Genomic DNA, 26,594 nt, shown 5'->3' on the forward strand with positions numbered 1-26,594 from the left:
GCAACCGTAGAGAATATCCTGCCGAACATCACGAGGTGGTCGCTGGATCACTAACGGCAGAGAGACGGTGCAGTGCGCACGGAATAGAACTTCATGCCTGACAGGAGGCGCAGCCGCTAAATGCATGGTGAGACACAACCATTTATTCTATACAGCCTGATAAAGAACTACAATTATCAAGGAGCATGATAAATGATCTCACTAAAAGTGGAACCTAGATAAAATATTTGTACAATTAATACACGGGGACGCCCGTGGGAAACATCAGAGTCACCTGGTGAGAGTACCCCCGGTGAGAAAAATTCATTGATTGGCAAACGTTTAATGCTCCAATTAATTAGTATGTTCTAATTCCAGTGATATTGCTGAATGTCTGGAGTTATATGATCTTCCCAGTGGAAGGATTCAAACGATAATAAATCATCATATATCTATACAAATATAACTGGGACCTATTGATTATACAATTTTAGGAAGTTATAATTTATATTGAAAGGCTGTTGATTAGAATATTTTAATTGATGCATATTGGGGTGGAATATTTGTAGTAATACTCTTATGAGCCACAGATACAAATGTTGCTTTTTAATGAGGTATATTTGTTATAATAAAATTGTATCCACTGTGCACAGTTGTGTTTCTAAAAAGTATTGCAAGGACAAAAGCAGTCTTTGAAATACTTTATGTCCATTGTCAGACTTATTAACCACAGAGACCTTTTGGATTAGTATTTAATTTTGTTGTTTTTAAGAAAATTCTTTTAATAAAATACTCTTTAAAATTGGACAGCGCTTTCAATAAAATTTCTTCTTGCCTATTGTTTTATATAAGATTGGGATTCAACACCCCAATTATTTGAGGGCAGCAGTCCATTTTTAAGAGGAATTGATTTGTAAGATCTGTGGGGTTGGATAACCGACACACACTATTCAGTTCAGCGCTTTCTTGTTTTTATTTTTTAGTAGCAGGCCATCCTTCTTTGTGAAATCAGTAGAAAATGAAGAGAGAATCTGTCTTTCTGATGGCACTGGTACGATCCACACAGATCCTTAATGCCCGGACTACGTCCAGCGACGCATCTCCCGCAGAAAGTCCCGATACCTGAAAAGCCGGGACTACAATTTCTTCATTAAGGTGGAATTTATACACCACCTTCGGAAGATACCCAGATCTATTTCTTAGAACTGCTTTATCTGGATAAAAAGTCAGAAAAGGAGAACGACAAGACAGCGCTCCTAAATCTGATACTCTTCTAGCTGATGCCATAGTCAGTAGAAAGAGAATTTAAGCTGTCAACCATTTAAGATCCACTTTATTAAGTGGTTCAAATAGAGCAACTTGAAGGGCTTTCAGGACTAAATTTAAAGTTCCAAGGCACTGTAGAAGGAACAAAGGGAGGTTGAATGCACAGCATTCCCTGGAAGAAGGTATGCACATCCTGTAAATTGGCAATTTTCTTTTGGAACCATACAGTCAATGTTGATAATTGTACACTCAAGGAAGCAACCTTCAAACTTTATCCATTCCTGCCTGAAGTAAATCTAAGACCCTGGAAACTTGGAAAGATTTCGGGTCCATATTTCTTTCACTGCACCAATGAATATAGGCTTGCCATATTCGGTGATAAATGCGAGCTGAGGAAGGTTTCCTTGCTCTGAGCATTGTTTGAACTACCTGTTGTGAGAATCCTCTTGACTTCAGGATAGAGGTTTCAAGAGCCACGCCGTCAACGATAGTCGATACAGATCTGTGTACCAATGTCTTCTGGGCCAAGCCGGAGCTATTAGAATCACGGCACCCCTTGCTTCTTTTATCTTCCTCACCACCCTGGGTAGCAGGATGATCGGAGGAAACAGATATGCTAGATGAAAATCCCATTTCACTGACAGGGCGTCCACAAAGATCACTCCGGGATCCTTTGTTCTTGACCCGTACATGGGCACTTTGTTGTTCAGACGAGACGCCATGAGATCCATCTCTAGCAACCCCCACTTGTCTACTAGAGTCTGAAAGATTTCCGGATGTAGAGCCCATTCGTTTGCTTGAATTGCGTGTCGACTGAGAAAGACTGCTTCCCAGTTTAGTACTCCCAGAAAGAATACTGTGGACAATGCTGGAAGATGGAGTTCTGCCCATTTTAGTAAGCGACTTCCCTCCTTCATTGCTGTTTGACTGCGTGCTCCTTTCTGATGGTTGAGGTACGCTACCGCCGTTACATTGTCTGTGCGGATCTGGACTGGTCTCGCTTGAAGAATGTCCTTTGCCTGAATCAGTGCCATGTATATGGCCGGAAGATCTAACAGATTAATTGGCAGGCAACATTCTTCTGCGGTCCATTGTCCCTGGAACCATAATCTTCCAGATACTGTCCCCAGCCCTGAAGACTGGCATCTGTTGTCAGCATCTCCCTATCTGATATCCAAAAGGGTCTCCCTTTGTTTAGATGGGATGTTTGTAGCCAGCAGGCTAATGACTTTCTAACCTTGTGTGAAAGTACCAAAGACTGTTTCTTTATGGTCTGATGTATTCCATTCCATCTGGCCAGAATCAGATGCTGCAGAGGTCTCGAGTGGAATTGTGCATACCCTACCATGTCGAATGTTGACACCATCAAACGCATCAGTCGCATCGCTGCGTGGATTGATATTGTTTGACTGTGTAACAACTCTCGAGTCCTTGGATATCTTGTCCCGAGGTAAAAATATTTTCTGCAGACTTGAATCCAGTACAGCCCCCAAGTGAGTCATCTGTTGTGACGGAACTAGAGACGATTTTGCCCAATTTATGAGCCATCCGTGCCTCTGCAGACATGTTAATGTCTGTTGGAGATGGTCCAGGAGCATTTCCTGTGATTGTGCTAGAATTAACAGGTCGTCGAAGTATGGAAAAATTCTTATCCCCTGCCATAACCAACTTGATTTTGGTAAACACTCTGGTTGCCATGGCTAACCCAAAAGGTAAGGCTTGGAACTGAAAACGCTGCTGGAGGATAGCGAACCTGAGATAACACTGATGGGACAGTGCTATAGGAACATGTAGGTAAGCATCCTGAATACCCGGGATACCATATAATCCCCTGGTTCCATGGCCAAATCTATGGAGCGTAACGTCTCCATGTGGAACCCAAATATACTTGTTCAGCATTTTGAGATTGAGAATAGGCCGGAATTACCCATTTGGCTTCTGAATCAAAAATAGGTTGGAGCAAAATCTCTGTCCCTGTTGTGCAGGAGGTACTGCTGTCATATCTGTGCAAACTGAAGAAGTCTGCCTCCTACCGTGGGGTCACCCAGGAGGTGGCTCGCACCATCAAACTGATGGCTTATTCTCTGGTTTTGAGGCTGGCGTTCAGGTAGCCCATTTCTTTTGCGCCTTACCAAATTTTTTGTATTGGAGCTCCTTACGATCACTTTTTCCTTTTGCTTTTCCTTGTGACCAAAAGGGCTGAAAAGCGGGACCCCTACGTTTGGAGTTATATGTGGAAGGAAATTTTATCTTTTTGGAGGCTGCTTCTGACTCCAGAATATCTGTCAATTCTTTACCAAACAGAATGCTTCCAGTAAAAGGCAAAGATTCCAGAACCTTCTTAGATTCTGAATCAGCGAGCAGCTATTGTTGATGCCCTGGAGGCGATAGTGCCCATATCTAATGCAGCTTCTTCCAAGAATATTGCAGCCTGTTTTATGTGAGCTATATATGATTCTTGTTCCCTTGAAGGCGCTGAAAGACCGTCTTCCAGCACCTCTATCCAGGCAGCAACTGCTTTCGCCATCCAAGCTGAAGCCATGGCTGGCCTTATGACTGCCCCAGACAGAGAAAATATGGTTTTCATAAAACCATCCACTCTATCCGTGACATCATCCAATGAAGTTGATGGCAAAGGCAATATAGATTTTCGCACTAATCGAATAACATGCGTATCTACTTTGGGAGCCATTTCACATTTTAAACAGTCCCCAGCTGGAAAAAGATAATTGGAATTCCATTTTCTGGGAATTCTATATTTTTTTACAGGGTGTAGCCCAAGCCTCTTCCATGATTTCCGTAAGCTGATCTGACCCTGGAAACTCAGTCTTACCTGCTTTGGGCCGTTTAAATACAGGTGCCTTGGTTTTTAACACAGGCTCTGCTGAGTCCTCTAAGGATAGAATGGCCTTTAATTCTCTAAATAGCTCAGCTATATCCACTGAGCCGAGACCTTCTACTTGTTCTTCGTATGCCGAAGTAGAGTATATAGAGCTTTCATCGTCCGATGAATCATCCTGTGTAGCCTGTGAAGTTGACGGTTTACTTACACTTGGTTTATCAGCTTGTCTTTTAGGAGAAGCTGGGGAGGGAAATTATATACCGCAAGTAGGGAGCTGCATGTATGGGTAATTGCCTTGTAATCTGCTGAAACGCAAAACAATTTGCACATAAACCATCCTGTTCCAGATCCTGAGAGGATAATGCAGTTTTGCAAGACAAACATGATAGGAGTGTTGGTGTTGCTGTGAGTGTACCCTTGTCACCTTTGCAGCTTAGACATGATAATCAGCATTTTCACAGTGTACTACACAATTTGTGACTTTAACTTTCTAAAGTGATATCAATCTGACCCTACCCATGCACCAGCATTGAGGACTAGAAGAAACAACTGACAAACATATATTAAAGTCAGCAATCATACTAGCAGTCAGTTACATGGTATATATTAGTCATATGAGCAAATAATCAACTTCAAACACATTTGAAAGCATGTAGGAGTACATATTACTGAATTCTGTTTTATACAGACCTTAAAGTATTCAGACGCATTGCAAAGAAAACCACAGTAATGTACACAGACTCATATGCAAAAGGCACTTAAATTTAACTAAAAAACACTCTTAGTGCAGCGCCTAACGATAGTATAGATAAAATAATAAACTGCTGAGACACTGCGCTTGCCTTGACCACTATGTGAAGAATGGAGAGAGTAGACTGAAACAACAAGAGAGGCTGCGCTGTGTGTCAGTAGTTAAGTACAAAAAGAGCAAACGTGTACTATAAAGGTATTAAATTTATTAAAAATGACATGTGGTTAATAAAACAAACTTAAAATAAAAGCACACCTGTATCTGTCTCAAAGGTATATGGAGTAGTGATAACTGGTATATGGTATATGGCAATAAAGGTCCAATATAAAGTTCAGAAAAAAGAAACTCAATGCGGTGCAGTCCCAGAGAAATGGTTACCTCGTATATGTCACCCGGCAGATGGTGATGTGTGTGTATAGTACCTCTCCGATTGGGCTGGTATAAATTTCGGCCGAGCGTCCCCGGCCAAAACAATCCTGCTTTGCCCAAATTGTTGCACAGCGGAGGGACGATATCTAGTAGACAGCCTGTCAGTAGTCACTCGTCGCGGTGAGGAGATGGTATAAGCTTGCGGCTGGATGGAAGCAAAGTCCGGTAATGCTCACCAGTTGCAGTGGTGAGATGGACGGCAGCCTGTACGGTGACGAGCCGGTAATAGGCTGAAATTGGAAACCAAGGAGGGTTTGCACGGCAGTGTAACACCTTGGACCAGGTGTGCTAGTTTGGAGGCGGAGTCCTGACGCGTTTCGTCACGATCACGTGACTTTTTCAAAGGTATGATCCTGCCTCCACATTTACCAGTATTTAAAGCCTGAGCTACTGATGACATGCAGATGTCAGTGATTAACAATTAAGGCAACTGCCCTATGAAACACATTACATACACGTTCGCTCTCAAAATAACACAGTTTAAAAAACACATTGTTATAGAAAACAATCGAAGCATATGGCAGAATTGACCCGTGAACAGAAACAATATAAATCCACAGATTAAACCTCTGCATAGGGATTGCAATGTTGTGCAGAAGGTTTTCTAATGGACAATTACTACAATGAGAAGCAGGAGCTAATTAGCCGTCACCTGTGATGACATTTAAACATAGTTTACTTATTTGATGTTGACAATCTACTATAGTTCTGAGCAGAGGACATATTATCTAATAGAATAGGATAGAATAAAATAAAGCAGACGATGAAACATAGTTTCAAAAATAATAATAATAAATCAAGAGTAAAAATAAATAAAATAAAAAAAATAAAGAATAAATGAATAAATGATTAAACTGTATCTATCTGACCATCATGGATTCGAACTGGGGTCTGTGGAGGGATGCTATTCAGTGATCTAACTCAGTGTGCCACTGGCCCTGCTGTGTGTGGAAGAGATTCAGACCTGTATTTGTAAGCTGACAGACACTCGGAAGTACATGTAGAACTTGATATTTAATATTATCTCCATAGCTAAAATAAAATAAATATAGGAAAAAAGAAGAAAGAGAGACAAAAAAAAATGGTCAAAGTAAAACAAACGTCAGGATGAAGGTCATGAGTAACCTATATTCTTGTTAGCTCATAACGTCATGAGTCCTTATGTCGCTCGTGTATAAACGTGAGGAATAAAATTAATTAATTGGTATTGAGACAATACCACCGACAGCACGCGAAGGAGATAGATATAGAAAGTTATGCCTGAGGGAGAACTACTGGATCCACAAGTTGAGGACCCTAATGCCGGAGGGCCTTAATGAATGCATTGAATTCGACCTAGGATGAGAAAAGTCAATATTTATTAATCAAAAAAATCATGCTATAGATGTTTCGGGTACCCAGTTTCTTTCTGCTTTAAACCCTTTACACAATCTCTATTAATGAAGGTCATAGATGGGTACTATATTTTGATATTTTCTCTAAGTTTTTTTGTGAAATTTTAAGATTACCCATAATGAATAGTCTTCTTGCAGCTATGGTGTGTTGTAGTGAGGTCAGTGGCACGTCGGGTTGAGACACTATTTGGTGCCTCAGTTGGACGTGGGATACGAACTCATGGCAGTCACCAGTGCGCAGTCAATAGAGAATAAATTTATTTTATTCCTCACGTTTATACACGAGCGACATAAGGACTCATGACGTTATGAGCTAACAAGAATATAGGTTACTCATGACCTTCATCCTGACGTTTGTTTTACTTTGACCACTTTTTTTGTCTCTCTTTCTTCTTTTTTCCTATATTTATTTTATTTTAGCTATGGAGATAATATTAAATATCAAGTTCTACATGTACTTCCGAGTGTCTGTCAGCTTACAAATACAGGTCTGAATCTCTTCCACACACAGCAGGGCCAGTGGCACACTGAGTTAGATCACTGAATAGCATCCCTCCACAGACCCCAGTTCGAATCCATGATGGTCAGATAGATACAGTTTAATCATTTATTCATTTATTCTTTATTTTTTTTATTTTTTTTATTTTTACTCTTGATTTATTATTATTATTTTTGAAACTATGTTTCATCGTCTGCTTTATTTTATTCTATCCTATTCTATTAGATAATATATGTCCTCTGCTCAGAACTATAGTAGATTGTCAACATCAAATAAGTAAACTATGTTTAAATGTCATCACAGGTGACGGCTAATTAGCTCCTGCTTCTCATTGTAGTAATTGTCCATTAGAAAACCTTCTGCACAACATTGCAATCCCTATGCAGAGGTTTAATCTGTGGATTTATATTGTTTCTGTTCACGGGTCAATTCTGCCATATGCTTCGATTGTTTTCTATAACAATGTGTTTTTTAAACTGTGTTATTTTGAGAGCGAACGTGTATGTAATGTGTTTCATAGGGCAGTTGCCTTAATTGTTAATCACTGACATCTGCATGTCATCAGTAGCTCAGGCTTTAAATACTGGTAAATGTGGAGGCAGGATCATACCTTTGAAAAAGTCACGTGATCGTGACGAAACGCGTCAGGACTCCGCCTCCAAACTAGCACACCTGGTCCAAGGTGTTACACTGCCGTGCAAACCCTCCTTGGTTTCCAATTTCAGCCTATTACCGGCTCGTCACCGTACAGGCTGCCGTCCATCTCACCACTGCAACTGGTGAGCATTACCGGACTTTGCTTCCATCCAGCCGCAAGCTTATACCATCTCCTCACCGCGACGAGTGACTACTGACAGGCTGTCTACTAGATATCGTCCCTCCGCTGTGCAACAATTTGGGCAAAGCAGGATTGTTTTGGCCGGGGACGCTCGGCCGAAATTTATACCAGCCCAATCGGAGAGGTACTATACACACACATCACCATCTGCCGGGTGACATATACGAGGTAACCATTTCTCTGGGACTGCACCGCATTGAGTTTCTTTTTTCTGAACTTTATATTGGACCTTTATTGCCATATACCATATACCAGTTATCACTACTCCATATACCTTTGAGACAGATACAGGTGTGCTTTTATTTTAAGTTTGTTTTATTAACCACATGTCATTTTTAATAAATTTAATACCTTTATAGTACACGTTTGCTCTTTTTGTACTTAACTACTGACACACAGCGCAGCCTCTCTTGTTGTTTCACTTAAATTTAACTGTCCATACTGACAAAATTAAGTAGAAATTTACTGCTGTATAACCCGTACTCAGTAGAGTGGGATACAGGGAGACTCACCTCACTTCCAAGATCAATCAATACGTTAGCAAACGCTGAGTGGATCCAGACGCTACTAGTGTACACTGCCGTTCCGGGAACTTTAGGTGGACACAGACGCACTGTGCATACAGACGCTCCGGTCATATAGACGCCTGTACTGCGACCGGGTCTCCTCGCGGTAGCGCTTAGTGAACACAGACGCAGCTGCGACCGAGACCCCTCGTGGTAGCGTCTGAGACGGAAGTGAGGCAACAGTTCATGGCGGGAGACTCGCGGAAACTGGTCATGTACTGGGGGGAGGGGCGACCAGGAGAGCATCTAACTCCCCACCGCTGACATCAACCCTAGGGATCGCAGCCTCATACTAATCCTGGTGCCTTATGATACCTAAGGCCTAGCACTGGAGCACCCGCGGTGGCGGTGCATCAGCTACTGTTTGGTAGTCTCCCCCCAATACAGTGCGGCTGTGTACAAATTCCCAGACTACGTGAAACCGATGACTTACCTTCTCTCCGTGCTCCGGCCACAGCCTGGTAAAGTCTGCTGGACCTGCTTGTATATCCGACACAGACGCCCGTCGAGACAGCACTGTACACATGGGTAAGCATTGTTGCGACCCGGCGGAGAGTTTTTGGAGCAACTCTTTCCAATATGCGTATCAGACGCTGTTAAGAAAGATCGCTCAAAAACATAGTAAGACTATAAAATTAAAATAAGAAAGCTTAGGGCTGCCAAGAACAGCAGCCCTCTGACCATGGTCCGGCTCCTGCCGCACCAAAAAAAAAAATGATTTGCCTGAGCCAGTGGGCGGGGATATATGGACGAGCCCGTTGCATCCTGGGAGGACTGAAAGCTTATTATTGTTTGGTGCCAATCCGCTGTCGCTCCATTATATCCCATTGTTATCCTGTGGATAATCTGTGGGCCCTGCCGGAGAAAACCTTTGTCCATTCAGTAAAGTATAAATCTATGAAGAATGGTAGCTTCAGATTTGCAGAACATAGGAAACATTTGGAAAACAATGTATGCAACAATTCTTGATTTAAAGTACTTAAATTAATTTCCTGGAATTATGGTAGAAGGGTAGACGAGGTGTAAAGGGCAGATTTGATCTTTAGACCGATGTAATACAAGATAGAACAGTAAGGGAGACCCACGAAGAAACTTTAGAATAGGTTGGAAGATTGTTTATCAGCCTCAGTTATTGTAAATCTTTAAAATACTATTCTTATTTTCCCATTGTCAATTATAAACGTAATTAAATGCAAAACTGTCCATGTACACCCCCACCCTTATTTTATTTTGAAAGCAATGTTGGCTTAGAGGGAATTTTCATTAAAATAAAAACCTGCATTCTGTTATAATTTTTTAATTCAGAGAAGGCATAATTTTTCTTTATTTTTTTTAACCAAAGTATTAAAATATAGTTGGGGCTTCTCTAAAACAAATATGAACTCAAGTGATTTATTCTCTCCTTAAACAAACAAACAAACAAACAAACAAAGTCTTTGTGTATTTTATAACCAGGAAAGTGCAGTATATTATACTCTATATTACAGTAAACTATCCAGTGTATAATTCTGAGTTTATGGGAAGAAAAACATCGTCAAGAATCTGTAGTGATGTTTCAGAAAACCCTGGCAGGGCACTGAGGGGTGAGAAAAACACAAAAACAACCAGAGGAGTAGGGGAGCAGTTAAGTGTCTCTCTCTACTACCCTGTCTCCTATAATGTAAAGATTACCCACCATGTGGGCCCATACTGTAGACGTAGTTAGCGATCCAATTGAAACTATTTTTAATTACTTGAATTCAGGCTGCAGTGACACACTTAAATCCAAATAGTCCAAAAACTGGTATTTCACAATAATACACGTGTATAAAAATTACCTTTGGCTGTCTCTTGTTCCAAGGCATAGGAGCCTTCTTTATCAACACTGCGACAAAGAAACCTCCCGTGTTCTGGTGATGTGGCAATATCCTCAAGCTGTTGGGACAAAACAAGATATTTTAACAAAAAGGTGGATAACTAAAGTAACAAACACAAGGAAACAAAAGCAGACATAATGAGCCATTCCACTATCACCTACGGAACATTTGTACAAGTTTTATACATTTTGTCAAAACGCAAAAGGAAGGTTTTTTTTTGGTTTTTTTTGGGGGGGATAGGGGGTTAACAAAAAAAAAAAAAAGCCCACCCAGTCCTATATTTCAGGTAGATAAACAGGATTTTTGACACTTGCCATTGAATCATTTTCTCTTAAGCAGGCTGGGGGACACATGGGGATTGCAGGTTGGGGATGGTACTTAAACCGTAGCATTCATTCTAAACTCCTGCCCTCTGCAGCCCAATCAAGACAGTACTTTAAGAGCCCAGTAAGGAGTAGCAGTAACCCAGTGAAACGGTTAGAAGAATAAAACAACCAGTAGGGAAGAGACGGTCAAGAACCAAAACCATGCAAGACTAAGCGTGAGTGAGGAAACAATGCCCCCCAGCTCGCTTAAGAGAAAAGGATTCAACGGTTAGTGCCCAAAAATTGTATTTTCTCCTGCAGCTTGGTGGGTTGACATTGGGCCATGGGACATTCAATAGCCACCCCAAGTGGAGGGAATGCTCAGGCTTCCTGACCAGAGAACTGTACGCCCAAACTGCGTTTTGCTGTAGACAGAAACATGAAAACAGTAAAAATGAGCAAACGTGTGGAGCAAGGACGAGGTGGCTACACCACAGACCTGTTCCGCTGAAGCCCCATGCCACGACACCCAGGTGGTCGCCATCGCCCTAATGGAATGCAGAGACACCAGGCCTAGTGCCGATTGCCCTGCACTAGAATAGGCTCAAGTGATGACCGGGCATATCCAACATGCAATGGTCTGCTTTGTAGCTGGCCAACCATGTTTGCATGCTTTATAAAGAACAAAGAGAATTTGTGCTGCAGACAGAAGTAGCCCTGCCCAAATAAAATCGCAGAGCTCAGACTAAGTCTAGCAGGATCATCCCGACCCCGAGAAGTTGCAGTAGGAAAAATTGGCAAGACAAATTTTCTGGTTTAAGTGGAAAGCTGAAACAACTTTCAGCTGGAACGTAAGAATCATCATGGAAAAAGAGAAAAAGCAGCTTGCAAGACAAGAGCCCCCAACTCAGAAATACACCGATCCGAGTCAATAGCCATAAGGAAGACAAGCTTTCAAGTAACAAATTCAAGATCAGCTGAAATGGAGCCTGTTTCAGAGCAGACAGGACCAGATTAAGATCCCACAGTGCTATCGGCTGACGAAACAGTGGCTGAATACTCACACCACCATGTAAAAAAGGTTTGGACCTCTGGCAGAAGGGCCAAACGCTGCTGGAAATAAAATGGACAGGGCCGAAATTTGCACTTTAAAGCTTTGTTCTTTAAAACTGGATTCTAAACCCCCCTGAAGGAAGACCAAAAAAAAAACGAGGGGTCCAAAATTTGAATGTATGAACTCTTCTCTCTTCACACCGCAAGATGTAGGAGTTTCCATGCTTTGTTTTAAGAAAATGACAATACAGTTCTCCGCTCTTGCAGCACAGTACAACCACGGATGGAGAAAAACCTTTAGCTTTTTAAAATCTCGGTCTCAAAAAACCAGGCTGTTAAAGCGAACTGGGGAAGATCCTTATGTAGAAACAGACCTTGTATTAGCAGGTCTGGACAAAGTGAAACACTCCACAAGGGACTTACCGACATTTTGAGAATGTAGGCATACCACATGCATGGCTAGACTGGAGCTACTAGGATTACCATCATCCATTGATCCTTGATGCACTTGAGTACCAGAAGAAACACTGGTGTCAGAGGAAACAGATACACTAGATCTGGCATTCTCAACCTCGGTCCTCAAGGCACACCAACAGTGCAGGTTTTAGTGATATCCAGACTGCAGCACTGATGGTTAAATCAAAATAACTGAGCTACTAATTAAGTAACCTGTGTTGAAGCCTGGATATCACTAAAACATACACTGTTAGTGTGCCTTGAGGACCGTGGTTGGGAATACCTCCGCTATATGAAAGTCCCACGGAACAGTCACGGCATTCCACTGCGAAAGCCAGCAGGTCCCTAGATTTCGCACAAAACCGTGTAATCTTAAAAGCTGAGCGAGTGAGTGAGATTTATCTGCAGAAGACTCCACTACCGAACAAAGGTCTCTGCCCAGGAAAGTATTTGGGCTGCTACCACTTGCACGCTCTATGTCTCCCTGATTTACATACACTGCAGCCACGGCGTTGTCAGACTTAATATGAACTGGCTGGCCAGGATGAACTGGGCTCCCAAGAGAGCCAGAAAGATGGCTTGGAGTTCGAGCATATTGATCAACAGAGCAGTTTCTGTCAGTGACCAAAGGCCTTGGGGCTGAAGATGTAATATCATGGAACCTTATCCTAGGATACTCGCGCCCATTGTCACAAAGACCCAATTTGGAGTGAGCAAGGTTCATCTCTGTAGGACATGGGTCTTCAACCTGTGGCCCTCCAGATGCTGTGGGACTACACATCTCAGCATGCACTGCTTCTGTTTTAGCATGCCTTAATAGCAAAACTGTGGCAGGGCATGCTGGGATGTGTAGTTCCACAGCATCTGGAGGGCCACAGGTTGAAGACCCATGCTGTAGGAGATGATCAGAAACCAGCCACCAATGGAGAGATTGATGTGTTGTTCAACAGAACGAAAAACCACTTTGGAGAATTTCCCACTGGAATGCCTGTGAGTGGAACCTGGCATACTTAATTATCTTGAAGGGGCTGTGTACATAATCATCTATCATAGGGGCTGCCAAGCAGCCCACTAAAAAGTGTCCTACTTTTAAAGGCACCTAAAGAAGACTGGCTTATGAGGTTGAGAAGAATTAACGCTACAGTTAAAGTGCCAGCTCCAGCCCCAACATGAAATCAACATGGTCCAGTGTCCCCTAGCCTTGCTGCAAGTGAAAAAAGAAAAATTCTTCCCATTATACCCAACATAATATCACAACAATTAGTTGCCATGTATATGTATAGGCAAGCCAAGTCCACCACCGTTTTTTTAAGGAAACCTACTTGATAATTCAGTTCAACTCTTTGTATTAAAAGCCTGTGTTAATTTAAAAAAAAAAAAAAAAAAGGAAAACCTACAGTATAAGAGCTATAATTTAAATGGTCAACTCTATGCTGTAAACTCAAAACATACACAGCTACAGATTTGTCTTTACAGTGTCACGTATGGGACATTTTTAATCATTTTCATGCAATAGCCCCATATTGTTTAAGACCTAACTCTTCGGAAAATATTTATCAAAGGTTCAAACTATTCAATTTATGTAACAAATTACACATGTATTTTTTCCTCTCATTTTCTCATTGAACACAATCACGTATATAAATGAACAATTAAATCAGGAGCATTTGACTTGACCACCAGTATATCTAAGCTGACAGCAGCAACCTTTAAAGGGCTTGTCAGGGCGAATACAGAAAGCCAAGCATACAGCCCCCTAGACGGGAGGCAATCAAGTTGCCGCCTGCCGGGATCCTGGCAGTCAGGATACAGACGCCGGAATCCCGACACACTGTGAAATACAGGCGGTCGGAATCGCAACCACCGCACAGAATCCCTACTTGGGTGGTGGTCTATGCCACCACTCAAGGGGGAATATAACCCTGCCACCGGGCCTGAAGCGTGGCAAACGCAGCAAGCTGCTGCACTTGCTAACGGTATTCTGGCTGTCGGGATCCCGACAGCCAGGATATCATACTGAATCCCCCCAGACCACAATGAGATAAAAGGTCACCACTAGAAAATGATGTAGTGTCCCCGTCATGACACAGGTGTCCAATATGTTCTTTATAAAAGATATTTTCACTGCGGTATACATGTGCCACACTTTTTGTCTAAAACAAGAGTATTAAGCCCATGTTGCCAATCCACTAATATGGTCTTAAGTCAATGAAAGCAACTCCCCAAATTCTGCTGCCCAACTTGCATGTATAATCATTTATATTTGCGAGGGACAATGTCATATGCAGTCACATTAATAAATCTCAGAATAAAACCAAACCTCATCCCTCCTCTTTTACAACACTTGAATGAAACCAACGTAGAGGATGTTCCCAATTCCCCCAAAATATCTCACTATCCCTATACAGCTGTAGCACATTTCTCTCCAGAGCAACGATCTACACCATTAATCTAGTTATTTCAGCAACATTCATGTTATGAAGAGCGAAGCTCTCATCGTCCTCGCCAGTACCAACAAATAACCCCCACCTTCTCTAATCAACAATCACGATCTACTTATCCAAACAGATTTCCCCTCGGTAATCAACAGTACACATCCCTCTCCACCCTCAAAAACCCTACGCTCCGGATTAATACTGCCCCATAAGTACATTTCATATAAATATTTTCTCATGCAGAGTGCAAAAACTCCTTACCAACGCTGTATATTCAGGGCTTTCATTTTATCCTCATCCAGAGGAAACATTGTTGGCCGAATCTGTGTGTGCCTGTTTGTGGGTACATCTGCAAAATTGTCAAACCATTGACCTTCTTTTGTCATTACCTAATAAATAGAAAAGGAAATTTATGTTAGACTTACCATGGTTACATTTTTCTGCAAGGTACGGGGAGAATATACAAATCCACAAAGTTAGGGTCATGGTAAGAATCAAACCCATGACCTCAGTGCTGTGAGGCAGTAATGCTAACCATTACACCGTCCATATTGAGGCTGCTACAACAGGTTGAGTATCCCTTATCCACAATTCAAAATCCCACATTTTTGGGTCCCCTACTGAGATAATGACATACATATTATATATTATGTGTATATATAAATATATTGTATAGATATATAATATAATATACTTCTGCAGCAGGGTACACTGTATTCCAGAGGGAATAACATCGGGGTGTAGAGTTGGATCTTGATCCGAGGCACCAACAGGCTAAAGCTTCGAATGTTCCCAGGATGCACTGCACCACCTCCTCTATAGCCCCGCCTCCAGGCACTGGAGCTCAGTTTTGTTAACCAGTCCATTGCAGTAGCAGGTAAAAGACAGTAGATGTTAGTCATCTAGAACCACGTTCTCACGACAGGAGAAGGGACTAGCGACTAATGCCATACAAACCCAAAAAAGCTAAGTGCGTCAGGGTGGGCAACCTGTGGAATCCACTGTACCTCTCAGAAAGAAAGATTTAACCCATGGTAAGTCTACCATAAATCTCCTTTTCTGCAGCAGGGTACACTGGTATTCCACAGGGAATAATATTGGGGATGTCCTAAAGGAGTTCCTCATAGGAGGGGACGAACTGTAGCGGGTACAAGAACCTGGCGTTCAAAGGAAGCATCCTGGGAGGCGGAAGTATCAAAGGCATAGAACCTGATGAACATGTTCACTGAGGACCACGTAGGCGCCTTGCACAATTGTTCAGTGGATGCGCCACGGCAAGCCGCCCAAGGTCCAACAGACCGAATAGAATGGGCCTCGATAGCAGCAGGAGCTGGTAGACCAGCCTGCACATAAGCTTGTGCAATCACCATTCTAATCCACCTAGCCAAAGTTTGCTTATTCGCAGGCCAGCTACGTTTGTGAAAACCAAAAAAGTACAAAAAGGGTATTAGACCACCTGAGAGAAGCAGTCCTCTCCACGGAAATACGTAAAGCCTGTACCACATCCAAAGACCGCTCTTTGGAGGACAAACTAGAAGAGATAAAGGCCGGAACCACAATCTCTTGGTTAAGATGGAAAGATGATACCACCTTAGGTAGATAACCGGGACGAGTTCGAAGAACTGACCGGTCACGGTGGAAAATCAGAAAGGGTGTACGACAGGACAAAGCGCCTAAGTCCGACACCCTCCTAGCAGAGGCAATAGCCAGCAGAAACACGACCTTAAGCGTAAAGCATTTAAGGTCCGCAGACTCAAGAGGTTCAAATGGAGACTCTTGCAGGGCATTCAAGACAACAGATAGATCCCATTGAGCCACAGGAGGGACATAGGGAGGCTGAATCCGTAAAACACCCTGAGTGGGAAACCACACCGACAAGGCAGATATATGAACCTTGAGAGAGAGCCAGACGAAGGCCAAGTCTAGGCCTTGTTGCAGAAAAGCCAAAAGTCTGGAAGTTCTGAATGAGTTTGCATCATAATTCCTAGCAGCACACCAGGTGAAGTAAGAATTCCAAACCCTGTAATAGATCCGTGCAGAAGCCGGTTTGCGGGCCTTCAACATAGTTTTAATAAACGCCTCGGAGAATCCTTTGGCCCTCAGAACTGAACCCTGAAAAGCCACGCCACTAAAGCTGGTCTGGCCAGGTCCGGGTAGACACAAGGGCCCTGGTCGTTGAGGAAGTAAAAGAGGACGCTCACTCGATAGACCCCGCAGGTCTGAGAACCAGTGCCGTCTGGGCCAAGCTGGAGCGACTAAAAGTAGTATTCCTCCTTCTTGCTTGAACTTTCGTATTTCGTATTACCCTGGGCAAGAGAAACCCTGGAAGGAACACGTATGGCAGCCGAAAGTTCCATGAAATTGCCAGTGCGTCCACGAACGCTGCTTGAGGATCCCTTGGCCTTGATCCGAAGACCGGAATCTTGTGATTGTGTCGAGACGCCATCAGGTCTACATCTGGTAGACCCCACTTGTCCATTAGGAGTTGAAAGACTTCTGGATGAAGACTCCACTCTCCGACGTGCACATCCTGATGACTGGGGAAATACGCTTCCCAGTTGAGGACTCCCGGAAAGAACACTGCCGATATTGCTGGCAGGGCATTAGTACGAAATCCCGCTGGACGGGATCCCGGCGGTCGAAATACCGACCGGCACAATCCCGACAGGGGTGGCGAGCGGAACACTGCCCCTTGCGGGCACGCTGCCTCGCTACGCTCGGAACACTAATTTATTCTCCCTCTATGGGTGTCGTGGACACCCACGGAGGAAGAATATGTCGGGATTGTGCCGGTCGGGATTCCGGTGTCGGTATTTCGACGGCGGGATTTTGACCGCAACCCGCTGGCAGATGGCGTTTCGCCCAACAAAGGATTTTTGACACTTCCATCATTGCCACAAGGCTTCGAGTGTCACCTTGATGATTTATGTACGCCACCGTGCTGGCGTTGTCCGATTGTACTTGAACAGGTCTGTTCTGTACTAGAGGAAGGGACAGTGTCAATGCATTTCTAGAATGTTTATTGGGAGGAGAGATTCCTTCCTGGTCCACCAACCATGGAGAGAGAGAGTTGCCCCAACACCATGCCCCAACCTCGCAGACTGGCATTTGTTGTCAGAAGGACCCAGTTGGAGATCCAGAAGGGAAGGCCCTTGCTCAACTATGCAAACAAAAGGAAGGAAAGTATACCTGCGCCCACAGATAACATCAGTGAAGGTGTACAAGGAGATGTCACTCTTTCTCCACCAAAACCCTTAGAACAAAAACAAGAGTCCACCTTCCGCTGCGCTATCCGTAAGTCCTTAAATTATATTTCAATAACAATTATTCAAACAAAAGAAATCAGTCTCAAATTCTAGAGTCCATAAAGGGGAATCCTCCACAATCTGGATAGTTATAGATGAATGTTACGTAGTAATCTTCAGTTAACAATACTTGACAGAAATCTGATCTGCACGTGTAAAAATAAGATTTTACTTACCGGTAAATCTATTTCTCGTAGTCCGTAGTGGATGCTGGGGACTCCGTAAGGACAATGGGGAATAGACAGGCTCCGCAGGAGACAGGGCACTTTAAAAAAAATTTGGATACTGGTGTGCTCTGGCTCCTCCCTCTATGTCCCTCCTCCAGACCTCAGTTAGAGAAACTGTGCCCGGAAGAGCTGACAGTACAAGGAAAGGATTTTGGAATCCAGGGCAAGACTCATACCAGCCACACCATATAACTTGTGATAAACTTACCCAGTTAACAGTATGTACAACAACGGAGCATCAGATCAACCCTGATGCAACCATAATATAACCCTTATTTAAGCAATAACTATATACAAGTATTGCAGAAGAAGTCCGCACTTGGGACGGGCGCCCAGCATCCACTACGGACTACGAGAAATAGATTTACCGGTAAGTAAAATCTTATTTTCTCTAACGTCCTAGTGGATGCTGGGGACTCTGTAAGGACCATGGGGATTATACCAAAGCTCCCAAACGGGCGGGAGAGTGCGGATGACTCTGCAGCACCGAATGAGCAAACACAAGGTCCTCCTCAGACAGGGTATCAAACTTGTAAAACTTTGCAAAAGTGTTCGAACCTGACCAAGTAGCTGCTCGGCAAACCTGTAATGCAGAGACCCCTCGGGCAGCCGCCCAAGAAGAGCCCACCTTCCTTGTGGAGTGGGCTTTTACCGATTTTGTCAGCGGCAATCCAGCCGCAGAATGAGCCTGCTGAATGTGTTACAGATCCAGCGAGCAATAGTTTGCTTTGAAGCAGGAGCACCCAGCTTGTTGGATGCATACAGGATAAACAGAGAGTCAGTTTTCCTGATTCTAGCCGTTCTGGCTACATAAACCTTCAAAGCGCTGACCACATCTAGTAACTCGGAATCCTCCAAGTCACGAGTAGCCACAGGCACCACAACAGGTTGAATCATATGAAAAGATGACACCACTTTTGGCAGGCATTGTGGACGGGTCCGCAATTCTGCTCTGTCCATATAGAAAACCAGATAGGGGCTTTTATGTGACAAAGCCGCTAATTCTGACACACGCCTAGCCGAAGCCAAGGCTAATAGCATGACCACCTTCCACGTGAGATATTTTAACTCCACGGTTTTAAGTTGTTCAAACCAGTGTGACTTCAGGAAACTCAACACCACGTTAAGATCCCAAGGTGCCACTGGAGGCACAAAAAGGGGGCTGAATATGCAGCACTCCCTTTACAAATGTCTGAACTTCAGGCAGAGAAGCCAGTTCTTTTCGAAAGAAAATAGACAGGGCCGAAATCTGGACCTTAATGGAACCCAATTTTAGGCCCAAAGTCACTCCCGCCTGTATGAAGTGAAGGAAACGGCCCAGCTGGAATTCCTCCGTGGGGACATTCCTGGCCTCACACCTAGCAACATATTTTCGCCATATACGGTGATAATGTTTAGCCGTCACGTCCTTCCTAGCCTTTATCAGCGTAGGAATAACCTCATCCGGAATGCCTTTTTCTGCTAGGATCCGGCGTTCAACCGCCATGCTGTCAAACGCAGCCGCAGTAAGTCTTGGAACAGACGGGGCACCTGTTGCAACAAGTCCTGTCTTAGAGGCAGAGGCCAAGGGTCCTCTGTGAGCATTTTTTGCAGATCTTGATACCAAGTCCTTCTTGGCCAATCCGGAACAATGAGTACTGCTCTCACTCCTCTTTTCCTTATGATTCTCAGCACCTTGGGTATGAGAGGAAGAGGAGGGAATACATAAACTGACTGGAACACCCACGGTGTCACTAGTGCGTCTACAGCTATCGCCTGAGGGTCTCTTGACCTGGCGCAATACCTCTGTAGCTTTTTGTTGAGGCGGGATGCCATCATGTCCACCTGTGGCAGTTCCCACCAACTTGCAACCTGCGTGAAGACTTCTTGATGAAGTCCCCACTCTCCCGGGTGCAGGTCATGCCTGCTGAGGAAGTCTGCTTCCCAGTTGACCACTCCCGGAATGAACACTGCTGACAGTGCTCTTACGTGATTCTCCGCCCATCGAAGAATTCTGGTGGCTTCCGCCAACGCCACCCTGCTCCTTGTGCCGCCTTGGCGGTTTACATGAGCCACTGCGGTGATGTTGTCTGACTGAATCCGCACCGATTGGTTGCGAAGCATGGTCTCCGCTTGACGTAGGGCGTTGTATATGGCCCTTAGTTCTAGGATATTGATGTGAAGGCAAGTCTCCTGACTTGACCACAGACCTTGGAAATTTCTTCCCTGTGTGACTGCCCCCCACCCTTGGAGGCTTGCATCCGTGGTCACCAGGACCCAGTCCTGTATGCCGAATCTGTGTCCCTCTAGAAGGTGAGAACTCTGCAGCCACCACAGGAGTGACACCCTGGCCCAAGGGGACAGGGTGATTAACCAATGCATCTGAAGATGTGATCCGGACCACTTGTCCAGTAAGTCCCATTGGAAGGTTCTCGCATGGAACCTGCGGAAGGGAATGGCCTCGTATGATGCCACCATCCTTCCCAGGACTCGAGTGCAGTGATGCACTAACACCTGTTTTGGTTTTAATAGATTCCTGACCAGTGTCATGAGCTCCTGAGCTCTCTCTATCGGGAGATAAACCCTTTTCTGGCCTGTGTCTAGGATCATGCCTAGGAGAGGCAGATGAGCTGTAGGAACCAACTGCGACTTTGGAATATATAGAGTCCAGCCGTGTTGCCGTTAGACTTCCAGAGAAAGTGATACGCTGTTCAGCAACTGCTCTCTTGATATCGCTTTTATGAGGAGATCGTCCAAGTACGGGATAATAGTGACACCTTGCTTCCGCAGGAGCACCATCATTTCCGCCATTACCTTGGTGAATATTCTCGGGGCCGTGGAGAGACCAAACGGCAACGTCTGAAATTGGTAATGACAGTCCCGTACCGCAATTCTGAGGTACGCCTGATGAGGCGGATAAATGGGGACATGAAGGTATGCATCCTTTATGTCCAGAGACACCATAAAATCTCCCCCTTTCAGGCTTGAGATGACCGCTCTTAGCGATTCCATCTTGAACTTGAACCTTTTCAGGTATATGTTCAGGGATTTTAATTCAATATGGGTCTGACCGAACCGTCCGGTTTCGGGACTACAATATGGTCGAATAATAACCCCCTCCTTGTTAAAGGAAGGGAATCTTGACCACCACCTGTTGAAGATACAATTTGTGAATTGCAGTTAACACTATTTCCCTCTCGTGGGGGCAAGCCGGCAGGAGGGGGCATCTCCTCAAAGTCCAGTTTGTATCCCTGAGACCAATATCTATTGCCCAGGGATCCAACAGGGAGTGAACCCACTTGTGGCTGAACTTACGAAGGCGTGCCCCCACCGGGCCTAGCCCTGCCTGTGGAGCCCCAGCGACATGCGGTGGATTTTGTAGAGGCCGGGGAGGACTTCTGTTCCTGGGAACTAGCTGTGTTGTGCAGCTTCTTTCCTCTGCCCCTGCCTCTGGCAAGAAAGGACGCACCTCAGACTTTCTTGTTTCTTTGTGTTCGAAAGGCTGCATTTGATAATGTCGTGCTTTCCTAGGCTGTGCAGGAATATAAGGCAAAATATCAGAATTACCAGCTATAGCTGTGGAGACCAGATCCGAGAATCCTCCTCCACACAATCCTCAGCCTTCCATATGCCTCTTAGGTCGGCATCATCTGTCCATTGCATATTCTACAGGACACGTCAAGCAGAAATCGACATAGCTTTGACTCTAGAACCCAGTAGACTAATGTCTCTTTGGGCTTGTTTTATATATATATATATATATTGATAAAGCTAAATATTTATCGTATATAAAACACTTTAAGAGGTCTAAGAACACTGTACGCTATCTACGTAAGAAGTACCGTAAGGGTACGCAAGTTGCGTAACGATCGCTCAACCGTAGTCGAGACGCTCAAGCGTCACGTTCGCTTACGGCCCAGAGATCACAGGCAGGCACGCTATTGGCTGCCGACTAACGTAATGATTCGCTATAGCGTAGCGGACGCTCGGGACCACGAGGAGATCACCAGCGGTGCAGACGCTTATAACGTTAAACCTTTATATCTATACCTTTAACAACGAAATATACAGTAAACCTTAGTGTGGTGACAGAGTGTAAGTGCAACCTGGTGTAACCTGATTAACTACAAAGCTGCTTGAGCGTCACCGACGCTCAGGGAATACTTAACACTATAAGAAATACACAGATACCTGGGCTTAGGGTCCAAAACCTATTATATGTATTATGACTATTATACTTGCAAAAGAATCACAGTACAAAGCATACACTACAATATAACATAGACTAACTAACCAGATAACTACACAGGAAATACAATACAATACAATCAATACAATCAAGGGAAAATAAGGGAGAAAGAGAGGAGAGAGAGATGGCTCATAATAACATAAAGACAATATGACTGCGGAGAAAACTTACGCACAAGGGGAAACGATCGCATGCGCCTCGATATCCAGCTCCCGATTATCAGCAATGAGAACCGTTGAAGAGAGAGAACTGGATACGGTCGGCCTGCCTATTTATGCCCCACACACAATACAATTCAATGGTCCCTACAATCTCATTGTTCATTGGACACAGGAATTCGGCTTCGCATTATAACAAAAGGTCATAGGTTGATTCATACTGGTGGGCTGTGACTGTTTCCAACAGCTCAGGTGGGAGGGAAACTGGGTTTCCCGCCGCATGGGTAATAAAGTGCAAATAAAGTAAATGTTCATAAACTTCTTATGTCCATAACTATTCGCACGAGCGATTGATCTGCTTCAAACCAACACCGGAATATTTCTAATTAAATATTCTTCCGATGGATACTAAACACCACTGTATTACTCCTGTCTGACCCTTCGTATCAAACAAAGAGGGATTTCTCTGTTCATGAACATTCTATATTAACCAAACTTGCAGAATCTATCAAAGGGACCATGATCTACAAAATACATTATATAGTGAAAATATGTAATGATTGAGTCGCACGCTACGATCGCATAAACTCTACCGTAAATACGCATACCATGCGCCTGCGGGTGCCCGCGACTGTGAGTATGCGCACGTACGGGAGAGCGTACGCACGCGCAGCACGGACCTGTGTGAGGTGCAAATATGGTAGTGTGCATAGAGATATTTTTCTGACTTTGACAATATATATATATATATATATATATATATATATATACACACATACACATATATATATATATATATATATATATATCTTAAGATAGCATCTTTAATATATATATATATATATATATATATATAATAAGAATTTACTTACCGATAATTCTATTTCTCATAGTCCGTAGTGGATGCTGGGGACTCCGTAAGGACCATGGGGGATAGCGGCTCCGCAGGAGACTGGGCACATCTAAAGAAAGCTTTAGGACTATCTGGTGTGCACTGGCTCCTCCCCCTATGACCCTCCTCCAAGCCTCAGTTAAGATACTGTGCCCGGACGAGCGTACACAATAAGGAAGGATTTTGAATCCCGGGTAAGACTCATACCAGCCACACCAATCACACCGTATAACCTGTGATCTGAACCCAGTTAACAGCATGATAACAGAGGAGCCTCTGAAAGATGGCTCACAACAATAATAACCCGATTTTTGTAACAATAACTATGTACAAGTATTGCAGACAATCCGCACTTGGGATGGGCGCCCAGCATCCACTACGGACTATGAGAAATAGAATTATCGGTAAGTAAATTCTTATTTTCTCTAACGTCCTAAGTGGATGCTGGGGACTCCGTAAGGACCATGGGGATTATACCAAAGCTCCCAAACGGGCGGGAGAGTGCGGATGACTCTGCAGCACCAAATGAGAGAACTCCAGGTCCTCCTCAGCCAGGATATCAATTTTGTAGAATTTTACAAACGTATTTGCTCCTGACCAAGTAGCTGCTCGGCAAAGTTGTAAAGCCGAGACCCCTCGGGCAGCCGCCCAAGATGAGCCCACCTTCCTTGTGGAGTGGGCATTTACAGATTTTTGGCTATGGCAGGCCTGCCACAGAATGTGCAAGCTGAATTGTACTACAAATCCAACGAGCAATAGTCTGCTTAGAAGCAGGAGCACCCAGCTTGTTGGGTGCACACAGGATAAACAGCGAGTCAGATTTCCTGACTCCAGCCGTCCTGGAAACATATATTTTCAGGGCACTGACAACGTCTAGCAACTTGAAGGCCTCCAAGTCCCTAGTAGCCGCAGGCACCACCAATAGGTTGGTTCAGGTGAGACGCTGAAACCACCTTGGGGAGAAACTGAGGACGAGTCCTCAATTCCACCCTGTCCGAATGGAAAATCAGATAAGGGCTTTTTCAGGATAAAGCCGCCAATTCTGACACGCGCCTGGCCCAGGCCAGGGCCAACAGCATGACCACTTTCCATGTGAGATATTTTAACTCCACAGATTTAAGTGGTTCAAACCAATGTGACTTTTGGAACCCAAAACTACATTGAGATCCCAAAGTGCCACTGGAGGCACAAAAGGAGGCTGTATATGCAGTACCCCTTTTACAAACGTCTGAACTTCAGGGACTGAAGCTAGTTCTTTTTGGAAGAAAATTGACAGGGCCGAAATTTGAACCTTAATGGACCCCAATTTCAGGCCCATAGACACTCCTGTTTGCAGGAAATGTAGGAATCGACCCAGTTGAATTTCCTCCTTCGGGCCTTACTGGCCTCGCACCACGCAACATATTTTCGCCAATTGCGGTGATAATGTTTTTGCGGTTACATCCTTCCTGGCTTTGATCAGGATAGGGATGACTTCATCCGGAATGCCTTTTTTCCTTCAGGATCCGGCGTTCAACCGCCATGCCGTCAAACGCAGCCGCGGTAAGTCTTGGAACAGACAGGGTCCTTGCTGGAGCAGGTCCCTTCTTAGAGGTAGAGGCCACGGATCCTCCGTGAGCATCTCTTGAAGTTCCGGTTACCAAGTCCTTCTTGGCCAATCCGGAACCACGAATATAGTGCTTACTCCTCTCCATCTTATCAATCTCAGCATCTACAGCTTATTGCCTGAGGGTCCCTGGACCTGGCGCAATACCTGTCGAGTTTTTAATCATGTGGAAGACTTCTGGGTGAAGTCCCCACTCTCCCGGGTGGAGGTCGTGCTGAGGAAGTCTGCTTCCCAGTTGTCCACTCCCGGAATGAATACTGCTGACAGTGCTATCACATGATTTTCCGCCCAGCGAAGAATCCTTGCAGCTTCTGCCATTGCCCTCCTGCTTCTCGTGCCACCCTGTCTGTTTACGTGGGTGACTGCCGTGATGTTGTCCGACTGGATCAACACCGGCTGACCTTGAAGCAGAGGTCTTGCTAAGCTTAGAGCATTGTAAATGTCCCTTAGCTTCAGGATATTTATGTGAAGTGATGTCTCCAGGCTTGACCATAAGCCCTGGATATTCCTTCCCTGTGTGACTGCTCCCCAGCCTCGCAGGCTGGCATCAGTGGTCACCAGGACCCAGTCCTGAATGCCTAATCTGCGGCCCTCTAGAAGATGAGCACTCTGCAACCACCACAGGAGGGACACCCTTGTCCTTGGTGACAGGGTTATCCGCTGATGCATCTGAAGATGCGATCCGGACCATTTGTCCCGCAGGTCCCACTGGAAAGTTCTTGCGTGGAATCTGCCGAATGGGATTGCTTCGTAGGAAGCCACCATTTTACCCAGAACCCTTGTGCATTGATGCACTGAGACTTGGCTCGGTTTTAGGAGGTTCCTGACTAGCTCGGATAACTCCCTGGCTTTCTCCTCCGGGAGAAACACCTTTTTCTGGACTGTGTCCAGGATCATCCCTAGGAACAGAAGACACGTCGTCGGAAACAGGTGCGATTTTGGAATATTGAGAATCCAATCGTGCTGCCGCAACACTACCCGAGATAGTGCTACACCGACCTCCAACTGTTCCCTGGATCTTACCCTTATCAGGGAATTGTCCAAGGAAGGGATAACTAAAATTCACTTCCTTCGAAGGAATATCATCATTTCGGCCATTACCTTGGTAAAGACCCGGGGTGCCGTGTACCATCCATACGGCAGCGTCTGAACTGATAGTGACAGTTCTGTACCATAAACCTGAGGTACCCTTGGTGAGAAGGGTACATTTTGACATGAAGGTAAGCATCCTTGATGTCCCGAGACATCATGTAGTCCCCTTCTTCCAGGTTCGCAATCACTGCTCTGAGTGACTCAATCTTGAATTTGAACCTCTGTACGTAAGTGTTCAAAGATTTTAGATTTAGAATCGGTCTCACCGAGCCGTCCGGCTTCGGTACCACAACAGTGTGGAATAATACCCCGTTCCCTGTTGCAGGAGGGGTATCTTGATTATCACCTGCTGGGAATACAGCTTGTGAATGGCTTCCAAAACTGTCTCCCTGTCAGAAGGAGACATCGGTAAAGCCG

The 26,594-nt window shown here is 44.4% G+C and overlaps 1 protein-coding gene across 1 annotated transcript in view; it reads right to left on the reverse strand.

Moving 5' to 3' along the window:
- Positions 1-26,594, reverse strand: part of NSUN2 (NOP2/Sun RNA methyltransferase 2) — a 393,529-nt gene that overhangs the window by 109,096 nt on the left and 257,839 nt on the right. Inside the window, exons 11-12 of the mRNA XM_063922936.1 lie at positions 14,931-15,058; positions 10,382-10,478 (exon numbers count right to left, since the gene is read on the reverse strand). Of these exons, the coding sequence (XP_063779006.1) occupies positions 10,382-10,478; positions 14,931-15,058 (225 nt within the window). The remainder of the gene's footprint in view (positions 1-10,381; positions 10,479-14,930; positions 15,059-26,594) is intronic.

This window comes from Pseudophryne corroboree, chromosome 5 (assembly GCF_028390025.1).
Source record: "Pseudophryne corroboree isolate aPseCor3 chromosome 5, aPseCor3.hap2, whole genome shotgun sequence".
Taxonomy (NCBI): domain Eukaryota; kingdom Metazoa; phylum Chordata; class Amphibia; order Anura; family Myobatrachidae; genus Pseudophryne; species Pseudophryne corroboree.